The 15525-nt window shown below is 36.2% G+C and overlaps 1 protein-coding gene across 1 annotated transcript in view; it reads left to right on the forward strand.

Annotated features, from left to right (window-relative positions):
* The window catches only part of CNTNAP2 (contactin associated protein 2), a 1042550-nt gene that overhangs the window by 838397 nt on the left and 188628 nt on the right, over window positions 1-15525 (forward strand). The window contains exon 14 of the mRNA XM_056484872.1: window positions 10639-10795. Within this exon, the coding sequence (XP_056340847.1) occupies window positions 10639-10795 (157 nt within the window). The remainder of the gene's footprint in view (window positions 1-10638; window positions 10796-15525) is intronic.

Here is a 15525-nt window from a genome sequence, read left to right on the forward strand (position 1 = left end):
TTCATACTGAAATTTGTATCCCTTTAACTTCTCCATAGCAGCATCATCAATGTTTCATATAATTTCTTAAATGTGTGTATTAACTATACCCTTTAAAAGGTTATTCATGCATTTGTATAAATTCTAATAAGAGGATATAATAGTCTGCAACAATTTACAGGTTGATCTTAAACATCAAAAGCATTTTGAAATTAAATGGTTTGGACTGTAGAAACATGAAAATATTTCTGAAAAATCCTGAGAGGGATTCTTTGGGAATGTATTCTTTACCATATTCTATTTCTATATTCTATTCAAATGCCCTTCCTTAGCAGATGGCTTGGGTTTGGACCTCCAGTTTTAATCTTTATTTGTTCCAGAATTATGTTTTTTGCGTAGTGCCACTTCCTTTGTTTCAATTTGGATATACTTGATAGTCAGCCTGTTGTAAGCCTCAGTGCTGAGCTTCATTGTGTCATTTTTTTCCTCATTTGAAATCTATTTCTATTTTATGAAACACAGTGCATTGCAAGTCGTGGTAGTACCTGTTTGGGTCATTATTAGTTCCAAAGGATGGGATACCTTTCAGACTTGGTAGTTTGGGAATTGTGTTGCTATCACAGGCTGATATCTGTATTCACATATTAGTGCTAGTTCTGGCTTCAAAACTGTCCATGCACACTATGTAATTGGAAAGGAAAGGAGAGAAAGAAAAAAAAAAAAATTTGTTAGACTGAAACATCAGTGTTATTATAATTCATTCATTGCTTCCAGTACAGCAGTAGAGGAACAATTAAACAGAAAAAGTAAAGCTGAATGTTCAGACAGGTCAGTGGGGAAAGAAAATCAAGTAGCAGCTGCAGCAGTTCTCATCAACAAAAGAAAAACCTTTTGCTTCCCAAAACCATTTTTCAACAGTGCCACAGTCCATGTTCTGTATGAAGTGCCAGATATTAAGTTCACATGGATGGAGAGAAGCCTGAAGTCCTTCTGTCTCTTATAATGTCTTTTTTCTTTCAACTTAAACTACTTTTTGGCAGGAAGGAGCAACATTTCAAAAGGAGAAATACTTGTGAGAGATATGGGACCTCCAAGGAAAGACCATTTGGCAAAAAACATGCATCAGTTCTACTCACATTGATTGTAGTTTAATTTACCTTGGGATCTTGATAGTTTTAGTTCATTTGTTAGTAAAATGATGGCATTGGCTCTTAGGGAGTTGTCATATTTAGTTCCATGTAGGCTATTACTGCAAGTCATATAAAATGGAGCAGTAAGATATTCTGGGCTGGATGATGTAGGTGCACATAAGAATGTTATCCATTTTCTTCTCTGTATAGGTTAAAGGCACTCCTATGTGGGTGTGTGAAGCAAGGTCCCAAGAATTATTCAGCTATTTTAAGCTTATTTAAGGAATGTTGTGATTGTCTTCATTATATATTAACAGCAAGGGAGTTAATATAAAAATAAGATCATGAATACAATTCTGTTATATCACTATAACTGACATAACATTTCACAGAACTTATTTTTTCTTTTGCCCTGTTGCCATATAATATATAGGACACCACCTTAAATAATCCTCTTTTTGCTCTCAGTCTGATAAAATCATTTCAGTTTTATTTTACACTCCCTATAAAACATACTATTTACAAGATTAGCCATTTTTGTGCTAACAATCACAATTTCTGAAGTCTTCCAATAGGACTTTGCCATAAAATGAGGCTGGGGCTACAGAAAACTACAAAGGTCATCCCCTCACTAGAAATATTACTGGAGAGTTCCTAGGCTTTTTTATGTCCTTTTTAAGAAGGTAAATAAACCAGAGTCTTTAGCTGTATCAACCTGGAGAATTTCAATGCTAATGGTTGCATGTATATGTGCATGCTGCTTACCCATCCATCAGGTTTGGGTAGAGGTAAGTTTATCAACTGGTCACAAAAAGACACAACAAAATCATGGAATCCTCTGACTTATTTTGCAAGACCATGACATGGACATATGCATTCTATCACGGCCTGGCTGGGCAGATCCCAGGGTGAATTAAAAGTTTGCTGTGGGACTTTCCCAGCTTTGCTATTGCTGTCATCTTTTTCACCTCAGATAGTCCTGGAAAAGCCATTCCAGTTCTGACTGCAATTACACTTTCTGTGATTCTCCTGTGTGCCCTCCTCACAGAGAAAGTGCCATAAGTCCATTCTTTCAGAAAACATAGTAAAAATTATAATTAACGGGGTTTTATTGAGTATTTGTGTCTGTAAATATTCTTTTTATTCCACAAATTGCAGTTTTTTGAAAGCACTTGTTTTTCCCCTTAGCACTTCAAGCTAAGACATTTATTCTTGGGCCTTAAATGATACAGTGAATTTACAGTACACAATTAATTGCAACAGTAGCAAGTTTGGAACAAGATGCTGTTAAGGATAGCAGGGACTGTAGTGATTTTATAATGAATTCACTCTAAATCTCAGCCAATAGTAGCAAACAAGGACATCTTGACAGCTGCTTTCCTCAGCTAAATCTCACCACTGAGACTCAATTCCAAGAAAAATAACAAGTCAGGCTTGGTTAGTAGTGCTGCAGCTTGGAATACAAGTTTTGACAAGGGAAAAATCATTTGTACTGTACTAGCTTTTCATGAGCTAGGGCAAGGAATAAATCTCTCCAATGGCAAAATAAAGCTGTGAGACAGCTTTTTCATAAGATGCCATTGGACATCAATACAACAGTTCTCCCTCATGATCTTTTTTATAGGTTGCTAATTCTGAAAGAAAAGTTGTCTTTGCCTACATATTTGTGGATTCAGGCACTGACATTTAGAAGGAGTTATACTAGAACAAAAATACAGCCCAAATAAACAGGAGTACCCATTTAACCTGGCTGAAAAGATGCTTTAGTTAAATATCTATTACCTAGGAAAAGATACTGTATTTGCTGCTTTATATTTTGAGACTGATATATACATGTATAAAATAAGTTCTCTGAAAAATCAACAGTCAAATATAAGTCAGATGAGAATACTGTGATGAACTGAAGAACACGGCAATGGCCATCTTGCCTGAGGCATGGTCATGATTAAGGCAGTGATTTTGTTTCTCAAGCACTTGAATAGTTTTCCCTTTCTGCCTTTACTGGACATAGAAGAGAAAATTTGTGCTTTTCTCAGCTTGGCCACTTTTTATTCACCAACACATAGTTGAAGCCTAAGAAGTGTGGTGAAGGGTCTATTCTACAATAAGTGGGAAAGCCAGAACTCCTAGTGGGACATATGAATGTTTGGTCTTAGTTCCTGATACTGAAGGTCATGGAAGTCCTTCTAGTTTGGGTTATGAAGATGGTTATCTTTACCTCCACTTTAAAATGCGCTGCTTAAAGACTGTGGAGGAAAAGGAGACAGCAATTAATTATTAACCGTGCTCTTAAGAAAACAGTAAATAGAGTGTGTTGTATTAACCTGTACTGACATTTTGTATGCTTTTCGTAAGTATTTAACAATATTTGGTTTCATTTTCTATTAAAATCTTAAGAATATTTTCCTTTCATTGATTACATTTGAGGTATAGCATAATTCTGAGTATCTTACAAAGGGAAAAATACAACCACTTCTTTCTAAGGACTGTTGCCTTAAAATGCTTTGGCCATGAATTCAGACGTCACATCAATTCTTATATTAATAAGCAAGGCATGTTTCAGAGTTCTCTTTTTGGGCTGCCTTTAAATTTTATATTTTCAAGCAGTGTAAACAGTTTTTGCAAATAAGTAGTACTGTCAAATAGACCAACCACTGTAGTGAGCTTGTAAAGAAAACAAATGTTTGAGACTAGTCTTAATAAAAGAAAAAAAAATAATTTGATACTAGCACTGTGAAAAAAGAAGTAAGTCAGATGTGAGTGCCTCTAAAATGAAAATTATGATAAATAGTAAACTGGAAGTTTCAGGTTATACTTCCATTAAATGCACAAGTAGCTATAAATTAGGTGTTCCTAGTTTTCTGAAGTGGCTAAGGGTACTTTTAGTTTCTTTTCCTTTTGTTGGTAGGTTTTTGAATTTCTGTTTTCTGCCCCAAGTTTCCAGTGTGCTCAAATGTCTCTTTCAAATTGCTGTGAGGGTTTGACAAATCTCAAGTCTTAGTCATTAGAATGGTGACCACTGGTGCAAACTCTATTCACAAATGGTAAGCACTCCTTATATTTTTGCCAACTGATTGCAAAGAAAAATGATTTATCAGTTAACAAAATGCGAGTAACAGCATAAGCATTGACTTTGCTTACCATTGTCATATTAAATTCATGGGTACATATTGCACAGCACATTAGTAAACAAGAAGTGTTACTGGGAAAAATGGAAAAATCTGTAAAATATTAATTTAAGAAAATAATCTCAGTACAACCACATATAGATATACAAGAACTCTCCTTTTATTTTAGACGGCTCACCCATAGTCAGTTTCTAAAAAAGTACTATCATTGAAATGTGGAAGTGCCAGACTCTTCTCTGAGTTCTGTTTTCTCCCTTTCAAATAAATCAGCCCTTTGGGTGATCACTAAAACTGACAGAAGCTGCTCATAACCCACCTGAGTTGCAAGCAGGTGCACAATCTCTCACAGTTTAGCATCTTCAGTTGGTAATGTCCACTCTTGCCATGAAACTCCTCAGCTGATGGGTTTTCAGTCTAGGTGGGCTCTTCCCAAGACATGAGACAGGGGAAGCAAATCTGGAACATGTGGATGTACTTGATGTGTGAATGACATTAAACCACTTTTGATTATTTTTCCAAAATACTTAGTCTTCAAAAGTTCAGATGAAGAGCTCACAGTGTTCATTAAGAAGACTTGACCTGAGTGGAATAGATACTGCTGATGGTGAGAAGAAAAGAAGCTGGCAATAAGAAGCAAGGTGAAAGCTGTGAAGTGCACAATCATATTATCATGCTGAACTTTTCAAACAGTGACAAAATTATTCTTTCAGTGTCTGTTTCTTCTCTGCAATAGCAGACAGAATTCCTGCACAGGTGTTAATGAACCATGACCTTAAATCAAGACCTTGTATGAGGCTAGATGTACAGGGTGTTATAGCATAGCTGAATGCAAAATGCATGTTTAAAGAAAGTATTTTATTCAAAAATAGAAGAATTATGGCTTTCCACATGTGCAAACTGAATTTTTTTTTTAAGTTTTGTCTTTAATTTCATCATCATATATTAACTCTGGGAAATAGCTTTCAGTTCTACCTATGATTGCTTCAGATGTCCAAAATTGCAGTATTTTTTTGAAAAATGTCTTTGGATCTATTCTAATAACAACTACTGGGTAATTAATTCAAGCTGTTCCATTAAAAAAGAAGTAAAAGACTGAACAAAGGAATATTTTCTGAAAATAATAATGATTATCCAAAGTACTATAATTGTTGTTGACATTCCTTAGTATTTAATGGGGATCTCTAATACTAATGGAAACAGGAAAGCACACTTTTAAAACAAAACATTTAAAAGTTCAGTTCAGAGCTATTCAGTCCTGTAAATGAACACCCAGTTTCTTCCAGAGAATAGCTAACTGTAGTTGTTAAAATTAGACAGGGTTCCTAATAATTTTCACTGGTTTTGCTTTTCAAAGGTTCTGACCATTGACTTCTATTTGAAAGAATTCCTAATCTTTCTTTTTAACCATTTCCTTTGGTTCTAAGGACCATATAGACATCAGGGAAATTTCCAGAGCAAATAGAAGAGACATATTTAGCTTCTGCAGGTATTTTGCAAATAAATACAGTCATCAGCATTTTGAGGGCTATATTTTGAATGGAGTCCTCTGAATGCAGAGTGCCATGAAGCATCAGTCCACTTAATTTAGTTCCCTGAGTTCTCTCAGTACTGCTGCTTCAGTTACTAGTACTGAACACCTAGAAATAGCAGTCCTAAAATGTTGGAAGTAGCAGCATTTTAATTGATTAGTTGCATTTAAAAATAATAAAACCAATTGTTTATTTTAAATGCTCAGTAGAATATAAAGTGTACTTTCAAAAGTTATACATTTTGAGACTTCAGCTACAGTGCACTTTAAAAAGATACATTTTGAGACTATTCAGCCATATTAGAAATAAATATATTATTGACTATTAAGAGTTCTGTTCATACTACATTAATTTTTGTTGGGTATGGTTTTATATTAAATGAAATTGTTCACACAAAGATACATTTATGAGATGAAAAAGAAATCACTTTTTTATGACACTGAGATTACAACGAAGTGATCTGTGAGAATACTGAAAAGTTTCTTTAATCTTTACTTTTTCTTGAATATTCTGTATGGGAGAACTTGATAGAAAACATCGATGATCAGGTTCTTTTCTTTGGGCTGCAAATCTGGCCTAATATTGCACAGGGATTTAAATAAGAACCCATATTTATGTAATAGTTTTAACCAAAGTCCAGCACTGCAAAGACATTGCAACATCAATATTAAAGGTTTGTGTGTGTGTGTGTGTGTGTGTGTGTGTGTGTGTGAGAGAGAGAGAGGTTCAAATCACTACAAATCACTACAAATATGATTTGAGTCTGATGTTATAGCCATGCTCATATGTCTGGAGGCCCAAATAAAATTACATTGGCCATTTTGTCCTTAGAAGACTTTTCCTTCTGTGAGGTTATGGGATCACTTAAAAATTGGGTATCTTTATCAGTTTGCTTGGTATCCACACCTTACTCTGATAATATCATTATTTTCTGCTAAGTCACTGAGTGCTGAGCACACAAAATCTTGCAAGGGGCTTCTCTTCAAGAACAGACATGAAAAGTGGTCACTTCCCACAGCATGCTTCGAAGGAGAGCTGGTTTGTACCCAAAAAGCAGTTCTGCATTAAGGCTTTATTCTAATCAAAATCCCTTGGCAGACAGACAGTCTCTTTCCTCCTCCATCTTCTCATTACGCTATTTGTCTACAAAAGCTGAGGGGGAGGGAGGAGGGCAAAGCACTCAATCAATGAGAACTAAAAAGCTTCCCATAACTCAAAATTTATATAAAATGTAAGAAAAGGTAATTTTAAAATAAAACAGAGTAAATATTTTCTTCTTTCTTTCTTTCTTCTTCTTTCTATTTACTTCTTTTTGCAATACATTTGAAAACTACTTTTTGTTCTTAAATTGACTTTATATACTCTTAATTCCATAAGACCAATGCTTTTGATAGTTTAGCAAAATAATAAGTTTTGGTAAAATAGTCTGATACTTAAAATTACATCCATTAATGATCATTCTTCACACTGGACTGCACTACTCCTTCTACTTGGATTAGCATTTTCCAAAATCTTCCAAAGCAGAAAAAAAAACCAAAGGGCTCCTGAGCAGAAAGATTTACCCACTCAAAAGGAGACTAAAGAGGTATGAATGAGAGTGAAGTGTGAGAGGGGAACAGTGATCCTATTTCTAAATATTTTTGCCTGCATGATACATCCTTCTCCCTCCTAGCCTTTCCTTGCTATTGTTTTTTTAATCTCTCTATTTGCAGGATTTTACTCTTTGCTATGCTCAGTCATAACAGTGTCTGCAATATAACTGCATAGCATTCCCAATTTGAAGCATATGAACTTTAGACAAAACACTGCTCATCTTTTTCTTGGCTGACACAAAGCAGGGAGACTGTAAAGGGCTGTTCTCATTTGGTTTGACTGACACAGGATAGATGGGACATAACTGTGTCTCCACACCTTTTATCAACTATAGACTGTAAGGGAGCTCCAGAACCTCTTGTGTTGTAATTCGGTATATGAGGTATAAGAACTGAAATCAAGGTATCCTGTAACCTCCTTCCTGGAAACCCCAGTTCATGTTTTCCTTTCCGGTCCTGTGACCTTCCCCTGCGTCCTTGTACCCACTGGGGGTCGGGTATGCTGATCCTAGTCCCTCTGTGTCCTCATCCCATTGGCAGCCAGCCAAGGCCACTCCCATTCCCCTCTCCTGAATACCTGGTGCGGGGAGAGACTCGGTCTCCTTCTGGCCACGCCACCGCCCTGCAATAAACTGAGACTGAAAGAGCCTCTTTGTGTCCTTCTCCATCCACGATGCGATACTTTGTCTGATCTTAAGTAATTAGGAAAAAGACCCAGTGTAATCGCGTCACTCTTGTATGGCCACTGTGGTGTGAAATGGTCTGGTGTGAGGCACATCTTATTCCTGTGCCTGATGGATGCTAGCTAATGAGAGCTGTCTACCAAAATCTTCTCTGTTACAAACCTTAGCAAAATATGCCAGGCAATCGGAGTCTCAGGTGGTGTTCACAAGGCAGTGCTGTGGTTATTGTTTTTGGGGATGTCTAGCAGAGTATGTGCTGAATGCAAAACCCTTAAAATCATACATTACCTTCCTGACCTTTCTGGAAATTTTAAACATGCACATTAGTGTCTTCCTAAGTTTGTGCTCCTAAGCCTGAGGGTTGGTCTTCAGAATGAGGAAGATGGGTCCAAATGGGGGCTTGCTAGTGTATATAAAAACACACCACTAAACACACTAAAAAAAATTGATGTGAAAAACGGCTCTGTGTATGCTACAATATGCTCATGGTTTAAAACTGTACATCAATTGTCATATAAATGAGTTCAAACATGCCCCATTTGTGTCTGTCATAGTGGTCCGTGACAGCCATCGCTGTACTCTGTAATTCTGCCATCACTTTCATCTGCTTTAATCATTCTACCTGTTTCTGAATTTTTTATCTGCTTTTTGACAATTCTAAGTAATTTTTTTCTCCTAGTGCTTTAATTAGCAGTCTTGCTTCCCAGTAAATTACTTGCTGACTTCACTTGACAGAAAGGATGTAAACAAAGAGAATTTTGAATAACAGTCAAAACAGCAGCATTAGCACCACCGCATAAAAACTTAACTTCAAAGATGAAATTGAAAAAAAAAAAACCTGTAAAATAGGAGTTTCAGATGTCAATTCTGTAGTTGGATCCTGTATTAATAAAAGCAATTCTGTCATCCTCTGTGGAAAGCTGACATTTACCCTTTAATGCTTTTTAAATAATAGTTTGCAATCCAGGGCTGCGTGCTCTCAGAACTGCTAGATTGGATTGCAGGTTGGGAATTCTGCTGCAGTGTTCATGTGGCACATTCTTCTAACTTGCAGTACTTAGTTCTGTGATAATTGAGTCGCAGAAGCTAAAATGACCAATTCAGAGTCTAGAACAAAGTCACGCTATACCACACCCATTGCATTAGCACTAAAGCTGATTGGCCATACAGTGCAGCACAGCAACATCTAATAAAAACCTTCAGCTGCCACAAATTTTTTCACATTACTGTATTTTTGTTATCTTATATGATGTTAACAATTCAAATACATTAAAAAAGTGTTTTTAGAGAGCAGAGCATTTCTGAGTTTGGTACTTTTTAAGCATGCGTAGATATTTGGTTATTCTCTTCATCTCCAGAATTTAATTTTCTTGAGCTTGGTGTGAATTACTTTCAACTTCTGCCTGGAATAAGTAGCTTTATGTTCTAGATGATTAAATCTAATTGTGAAATGGCCATTTTAAGGATTATGCCTGTGGTTTTGGAGGGATGTGTGAGATGTGCAAACAAAAAATTATGGAAGTAAGATATGTATTGTGTAGGATTTTACTGGTAAAATTTATTAATCAGTGATTTCCATAGGTTATATTCATTTAATACAAAATTGCCGGCAGAAGATCAGATGAGGGAAAAGAGGCATTTTTAAAATACATATTTATAGGCTGAGCTAAATAATTTTTTTTAATGTCAAAAATCACTAAGTACATTGATACTGATTAAGTTATTAATTTTTGTTTGATGTTAAGTTCATATTTGTGTGTCTTGCTGAACCAGAGAAATAAAAAATAACTTTTCAGTAAGGGTATTTTTTTAAATTGTAAATTACAGTGGAGGGTGTTTATTTATTTATTTATTTATTTACACATAAGTCTTAGTTAGTCCAAAAGGATTAGAAATAAGCTCAGAGCAGTATGTGAAAATATACAGTTGCAGACCCAATGCGAAGATATATGATTAAATCAAAGTTCAGAAACACTCTGCTAAAGTATTACATTATAAGTATATATATTTTTCTAAAAGTGGTTAAGATGCTTTTGGACTTTGATAATATATATTTATGCTTTGTTTAATACCAGCTGGAGAGAGTATGATGAACATGTTTGTTTTCCAGTGACAACAGAATAATTTTCAATTAAAAGCTGTTGTTTAGAAAATAACTAAATAAATAAATAAATAAATAAATAAATGTAAAATAAACAAACACATTTTCCTGTGCAGCATGCAAGGTCAAATATTGAAATAATCTATTACATAGCTTAATATGTGAGTTTGAAATGAATTGAAAAATAATTATGGAATCTGCCGACATATTCTCATTATACAGAGTATAATTAAAAAGCTAAACAAAGAGCATATAACATAAAAAACGATTAATTTATGTAATTATAAATTGTGTGAATACAGAAAAGAAAATGTGTTCTGTTTATGTGTCCTTTGAATACCTTTAGTAAAAAGGAGTTCATTTGTTTGCCAGCAATGTGGGATGGCTCCGGTTATGTGTTGCTAGCATTTGCATATTAAACATCTGAGCTCAGTTAATGCGTTATGGAGCTCTGCCTCTCTGATGCATCATTACCTTGCATTTTCATTCCTTGCAGAAGGGAATCCATATACCTGGTGGGTTGGAAAAGCCAATGAGAAGCACTACTATTGGGGCGGATCAGGACCTGGCATTCAAAAATGTGCCTGCGGCATCGAACGCAACTGTACCGATCCCAAGTACTACTGCAACTGCGATGCTGACTACAAGCAATGGTGAGTGCTTTACAAGAAGGCAGGATGAGAACAACCAAATCTAATTTTCACAACACTGCCATGACTTTGAGTATATCTTTTTTCTATATTTCCTTTCTCTGTATTTCCTTTCTTACTAAAGAACAAAGGCAAAAGTATTATATTTGTGATCCCTCCTACAATGTTGGCCCATGCATTGATTTCCATTTTATTAATGGTGGCTGTGATTGTTAAATGTATGCATTATATTTATGGTATCCAGCCCACTGAGCTATAGAAAAGAATGCTAAAATTGTAAAGGCAAATCCTCATAGGAAAGACCATCATTTTGGCCACCTATGCAACTTTATCTGCATCAGATTCAGTTATACTGCAATACGGAATTAATTTTATCCCTGCAACTGGGTTTTTCCAGAATTTCTCCTTTTTTGTGTTGCTGCTGCATTTTAAATCACTCATCTAATACCTCCAACTCTGTCTTTCATGAGAAAAATATGTTAAGAACTAGACTCAATGCATATTCTGGAATGAGGCACTGTATTTCAGAGGAAGCTACCAGGCTTTGCAAGAAGTAATTTAATACATTAAGGCAGAAAAAAAGAAATAAACGTGAATCTGTGATATTCCTCATAAACGTGAAAAGAGTGCATAAAGCTCATCATCATTTCAAGTGAGACCCTCTCTGTGGTCTTACAGCACTTGGTTTGTGAGCCTTAATCATTTGTGTCTCTTTTGTCATGACAGGCAGGATTATATTTTACATGGTATGCAATATTCAGTGACATATTGAAACCATACTTTTATGAACATTTCTCCCATTAATAGCAACCTGTGGGTAATTGAATCAATACTGGCTCATAAACTGTTTGAGGTTAATTGAGAAATTCTACTGCTATTAATGGATGTAGAGCTACAGAACTGTAGTGGTATGTCAGGGACTAAAAAAGAAAAAAAAATAGGAAGAATCACAGATCCACAAAGTTGTTGTAGATGAAAGGGACCTGGGTTCCTCTAGTTCAAGCATCTGTTCAAGCAGGGTCACCTTATAAACTGTTGCCTGGTACTTTGGGCAATTTTTAATAAATCCAGGGATGGACTCTGCAGCTTCCCTGTGCACATTGTCTCTGGTCCTGGGCACCATTGGAAAGAATATGACTCCATCTGCTTCACACCCTCCCATTAGATTTTTACAGAGATCCCTCTCAACCTTCTCCGGGCTGGACAGCCCCAGCTGCCATCTTTTCATAGGAGAGATGTCTAGTCCAGTCCCTCTGTCATCTTAGTGGCCCTTCATTGGACTCCATCCAGTAGTTCCATCTCTGTCTTCTACTGGGGCCATAGAACTGGACTCAACACTCCAAATGTGGCCTCACTAGTGCGAACAGGGGAGAAGGATGGCTCCCTCAACCTCCTCGACCTGCTGACAAAACTTTACCCAGTGCACACCAGGATACCATTAGCCTACTTGGCCTTCAGTGCACATTGCTGGCTCACATTCGACTTGGCGTCCACCGAAACCCTCAGAGTCTTTTCTGCCAAGTCACTTCCCAGCTGGGTGGCTCCCAGCATATACTGGTGCATGGGGTTGATTCCCCCATGTGCAAGGCTTTACACTCTTCACTGCTGAACTTCATTGTATTTCTATGAACCCACTTCTCCAGCTTGTGAAGATCCCTCTGGATAGCAGCAGGACCCTGTTTGGTATGATCTGCACGAATGAAGTATGAAAAACACAAAAATAGAGTAATAAAGGAAACTTTCCAGTCCCTGCAAAAATTATAGTTTAGGATGTGGAAAATCAAATATTGACACAGACATTGCCACCCTAAGTTTTGACATTGTTAGAACAGTATGCTGTTAGCTGTGATATGGGATGAACCACGGGACACCACAGATATAGAGGAGTCAGTTTTAGAGACAGGGTAATCACGCATGCTGCCAAACTTCAGAAATAGAATTATAGAGAGAGAACGAAGAATACAAAGTCAGATGACTCCAACTCAGTCATAGGCACTAGTGTAGTGTGGCAGGAGGGATGTAGGTTTGGTTCTGTGTCAGAATAGTAACAATAAAAGGAAGATATTGTGATAATAATTACAATAATGGTAGAATTAGGAGCACTTACAGTTTTCATTGCCTGAGGCACTGGATGCATATCCATGAGTAATAGGGCTTTGTACCATATGTTGACTCTTTTCTTTTACACCTAGGGAAATGTATGGGGAAAATGGCACTAGATTTTGATCTCTTCTTAAAGATTCCCCAAGAGTCACAGATGATAATTTAATAAGCAGCATTTACTCAATAATCTTTCTGTAACCTCTGCACCCCCTATACACACTGAGATTATGTGGATTCTACTAATAAACAGATTCATATGGTTATTAGATTTAGATCTAAAATAGGCTTATGATAAAAGATCTACAATTGTGTACTCAGAATTTTATACAAGAATACATTTATACAATATTCCTTTAGATAAGTATGAGAAATTTTTCAGGACAACTACTATTTATTGCAAGAATGTTTTATGAAAAGCAATTTTAGCCCTGGATATTATATTTTAATCCGTGTTGTGTGTAAATCACAGGAAGAAATGAAAGCTATATTATAGTCTTCAAAGACATTTTGTTCAAGATTCATTTTTTCCGTTTGGTTTTGGCATAATCTAGTCTTCTCTGTAGCCATATCTTTTGGGTTTGGGAGTTATTTTGAGGAGTCCTAGTTAGGAATTTTACCTAGCCAGGTTCATCAATACCTGAAAAGCAAGGGAGCTCCAGAGGATAGGAGACCTTGATGACTTCAATCATCAGGATTTCATCAGAATTTAACCAGGGCCTCCAACACATCTGTTCTGGTGGCAGCAAAACCACTCCTTGGTTGGACCACAGAATATGCAAGAGTTTATGATAAGAAAACAAGTCTCAGTTCATATATTAACAAAGCAGCTTGCCACAGCTTGCTACCATGGCTCACCAGCACAACTTATTGTAGAAGGATTTACAATCCCCTAGAAGAGCCACAGTTTGGTATTTACTCATCCCTTCTGAGAGTTCAGGTGGGACTTTTGCAGTAATTGCATATCTTGTCCACAGCTGGGAGCACTGCATTTTCTTGTGATATGCCCACAGTGATGCTCTGCTCCTGCCCAGGCAGTGTTGTAAAAATTATTTTGGGGTTTTTTGGGTTGTTGCAGGGGTAATACACAGTGGGGAGAAAGCAGCAGTCAGAGCAATAACTATATTAGAGAAGGTAAGGAAGTTAAATGGGAAAAGAAGACTCTGTAGAAGTTGTGAGAATGAAAGGTGAAGAAGAGGAGCAAGATTCAGGAGAGGGATTTTTGAAGCAAATTGTGGAACCACTGAAGAATGGGTCAAGCTGAATCAGAATGATGTAGAGTAAGTAGAATATTTTCTACTATTTTTATTGTAGAAGGAACTAGGAATTGTGTTAGGAATTATGAAAGGAATTACAGTTTGATGAATGATTTCATAGCAAAGGCAGGAGAATGTTTCCCTGGAGAGCTGGATTTTAGCCCTGCCTCTGGAACCACATTCCTTCATGGTGCTTTCTCAGTTTTATAAACCATTTCTTCACAGAACAGTCATTAGTCTGATCCTAATTTTCTGGGTATCTAGTGGAAACCCAGAAGTCCACTTTGTGAGAATACAAAACATTCACAGCTGCAACCAGAATAAGGGATCAGTCTCTGAATGCATCTGATGCAGTCATTCAAAACAAAAACAAAAAAAAACAGAAAACAAAACAAAACCAAACAAACAAACAAACAAACAAAAAAAACTATGTAGGCATCTCAGATGGAGCACTAAGTATGAGTGTTTTTAACATTAACATCTTTCAGCCACTTTCAGCCTATCCAATCCATAGAATGCAAATTATGCCAGATACACCATCATGGAGGTATTGCAAAGATAGGTAGATTTATGAAGCAATCATCTGCTGTACTAATAAGCATGATAAAAAGTCCAGTGATAAAATGTGATCTTTATAGAAAGATTTGAAATAACACATTATATACAAAATGGGATCCACAATATTGAGGCATGAGAGTAAATTTGGAGAGTGGGAAATGTTATACTAAGTGAATATTGTCTGCATGCTATACTGAATAAAGCAGAAGTTTTCCAGAATAAATAATAATCAGTGACCAGTCAAGAATTGTATCATGGTGGTAGGAGCAGGAGATTAATTAAAACTCTTTATGCAGCCTGAAATGCCTTTTTTTCCAAAATTTTGTTTGTGGTTTTTGCCTTGTTTTTTTACCAAGTATACGAGTAATTCTATGTAAATACAGAACCAGCAGTGTTAATTATGGACTCACAATGGAACATTTCCCAGGGATTAGTGTGTACCATAGGCTTGGTAAACCTTATATCTGTATAGGTTTTCTATTACTGATTATTAAAATTTCATATTACACCTTATGTATCAGAATAAAATAGTTGTATTTAGCACATGCTTATGTGTTGATTATCATGCCTGAATGGTAAATAAGGCAAATGGTAGATATTGACAGGGAATATGAGACATGGAATTCAGATTTATGTGTATTTGCACACATAGTCTAAAACAGAACCTGATTCTTTAGAGACCTCACGTTGCTGTAAGTATTAGGTAGTCATTTTTGTCATGATAAAAAATCAAAAACGCAGATGGAAGACCTTCACTGAGAGTAATCCCGCCAAAATTATCCTTAGTCCCAAATTATCTATGATTTGTAGCTAAAATGA

This window comes from Oenanthe melanoleuca, chromosome 2, assembly GCF_029582105.1.
Source record: "Oenanthe melanoleuca isolate GR-GAL-2019-014 chromosome 2, OMel1.0, whole genome shotgun sequence".
Classification (NCBI taxonomy): Eukaryota; Metazoa; Chordata; class Aves; order Passeriformes; family Muscicapidae; genus Oenanthe; species Oenanthe melanoleuca.